At 37.2% G+C, this 2500-nt stretch overlaps 1 protein-coding gene across 2 annotated transcripts in view; it reads left to right on the top strand.

Moving 5' to 3' along the window:
* Positions 1-2500, top strand: part of LOC125026454 (F-box only protein 30-like) — an 18123-nt gene that overhangs the window by 6256 nt on the left and 9367 nt on the right. Inside the window, exons 4-5 of one of the 2 annotated variants that reach the window (XM_047614915.1) lie at positions 1-17; positions 2152-2376. The exon at positions 1-17 is cut by the window's left edge and continues 199 nt beyond it. In XM_047614915.1, coding sequence (XP_047470871.1) covers positions 1-17; positions 2152-2376 — 242 coding nt within the window. The remainder of the gene's footprint in view (positions 18-2151; positions 2377-2500) is intronic. The other variant, XM_047614917.1, reaches the window with a different exon arrangement.

Genomic DNA, 2500 nt, shown 5'->3' with positions numbered 1-2500 from the left:
AGATGGCCTCACACCAGGTTGGGGGCCATGATGTGTGTGGCTATTGCAATGATCGTTTTCATGGATGTTAGCAATGTCTATATAGGCATTTGAAAAGAATAGGCTTTCTATGTTTATATAAAAATAGTTTGATATTACATATTCATAATGTCTATAATGTCCAAGAAAAATAGATTTTCTATATAGTATCACAAAAGCTGTCTATAGTGTTGACAAAGGCCTCCTGTAGATAAAAAGTAGATTTTGTTGTTTTTTTTCCACTTTATTTATAGTGCTTACTGCTTATATCAACTTTTAGATTAAGCTTTGCTCCAAGTTTCTTCTTTTACATACAGTGTTCGATCTATCTCCGTATGATATGTCAGAATTTTCAAGCCGAGGTCTTCTTTTTTGACATGTTATCTATTCTTTTAAACTTTTTGCAGCTGTGTGATTAGATTTTTTTGGGGGGGATAAACAGCACATCTGTTTATGTATTCTCACTGTAAAAATATGCTTGCACATGTGTGTGTGTGTGTGTGTGTGTGTGTGTGTGTGTGTGTGTGTGTGTGTGTGTGTGTGTGTGTGTGTGTGTGTGTGTGTGTGTGTGTGTGTGAGAGAGAGAGAGAGAGAGAGAGAGAGAAAGAGAGAGAGTGAGAGTGAGAGTGAGTGAGTGAGTGAGTGAGTGAGTGAGTGAGTGAGTGAGTGAGTGAGTGAGTGAGTGAGTGAGTGAGGGAGGGAGTGAGTGAGTGAGTGAGTGTTCATCAGAATATTCTGTACTGAGTGAGTGAGTGAGTGAGTGAGTGAGTGTTCATCAGAATATTCTTTAGTGTTATTCTCTGCATGTAACTGTTCAAATGAAAATAAATATTGCAACATTGTTAACAAAAGAGATATCATGCTTCTTCTATCTTACAATACTTTGATATATATATATATGTCTAATAATCTGGAACATAACATAACTGCATCTAATCACTGCTAATCTTAAATAATGTCTAAGATGAGCTTTATATGCTCTGTAATATTATAACAGGCTTGTGGCTGAATACATAAATACAAGCATTATTAACCTTATGCTTTTATTAAGATATACAATATACTTTGCATTCCATAATGATGGTATCATGGGGATTTAAGATTTTGAGAGTAAGTTTTGTACAATAGAGGTGGTTTTTATTTACACTGAGGAATGGTGACATAAGTGAAAGATTTTTACTTGTTTTGCTTCATTTTTTATGATGTTTATAGGAGCAAAAAAAAAAGAAAAAAAAAAAGAAAAAAAAAATCATTTATGCTATATTTTCTTTCTCAGTTTCTCTATTTTTGTTATTCCTGAGATTGTGAAATAGAAAAAAACTGTCCGATTGAAAAACTCTAAATGTGGTTCCCAGTGAAATAGTAAATGAAATGAAATTCCAAGCGTGTGATCACAGCAATAGAGGTATCTTAAGTAGATTTGGAATGGTAAGATAATGACTGTTATTTTGAATTGTAATATATTTCTGTTTCCTTTTGGATGGTCATTAAAAGTTGTGGGCACCTGGTTGTTTATAGATTGATTCTTGGTTCTTTTTTTCAGTGAAGATGTCATAGGTATTTGAAAACCAGGGTAGAAAACTGAATAATTTTAAAGTGAATATTTGGATAGTTTGACTGAGTATATCTTGTCTGGTAAATGTTTGAGTGTCATGCTTTTGTGTGTGTGTGTGCGTGTGTGTGTGTGTGTGTGTGTGTGTGTGTGTGTGTGTGTGTGTGTGTGTGTGTGTGTGTGTGTGTGTGTGTGTGTGTGTGTGTTTGTGTGTGTGTGTGTGTTGATGTTTATAATACAGTTAAAGGTATCTGAACCATGAGTATTCAAAGAAAAGTTATAGCCGTGTTTTTGTTTCTTCTCCCCCCTTCCCCATTCCCCATTCATTTGCAGTCATCAGTGATTTGTTTTTTCCTTTTTTTAATTAATTGATTTATTATTATTATCATTGTTTTTTTTTCATTCTTTTCTTTTTACAGTTCAGAGCAAGTAATGGCCTCATTTTACTCATTTTACAGTCTTTTCCCCCTGAAATAATGTAAAAACTCTACAACAAGCAAGAGAGCAAACCCCCCGACCCCCGCTTGACACCACAAGTCCCCTCGACCAGTCTCGTGATGTTTTTGCTTCGGCTTCCCCAGGTCTTTCTGTGTCTGTGTGCACTGAGCTTTTGCGCGGGAAGAAGCAGGTTTTATCTTTGGCTAGCGAGGTTCGGGGGTCCACCACATCCTCCTCCTCCACTACCACCTCCACCACCACCTCCACCTCCTCCACTACCACCACCACCACACCCGAACACCCTGATCTCGAAGCCGCTGCCGCTGCTGTCGAAGGCGAGAGCGCTGAGAGCAGTGACGCTCACTATGGTTAACAGTTTGTGCACCATTCTGTCCTTAACTCACTTGACTTGTGATTATTTTCCTGAGTTAACCAATTAACTTTGAAAATTTTATGTACGCTCTATCTCTTCCCCCCCTCCCCCTTCCCTAT

This window comes from Penaeus chinensis, chromosome 6 (genome assembly GCF_019202785.1).
Source record: "Penaeus chinensis breed Huanghai No. 1 chromosome 6, ASM1920278v2, whole genome shotgun sequence".
In the NCBI taxonomy this organism is placed as follows: Eukaryota; Metazoa; Arthropoda; class Malacostraca; order Decapoda; family Penaeidae; genus Penaeus; species Penaeus chinensis.
Note: the sequence above shows the minus strand (reverse complement) of the source record. Positions and strands in the feature narration are given on the sequence as shown.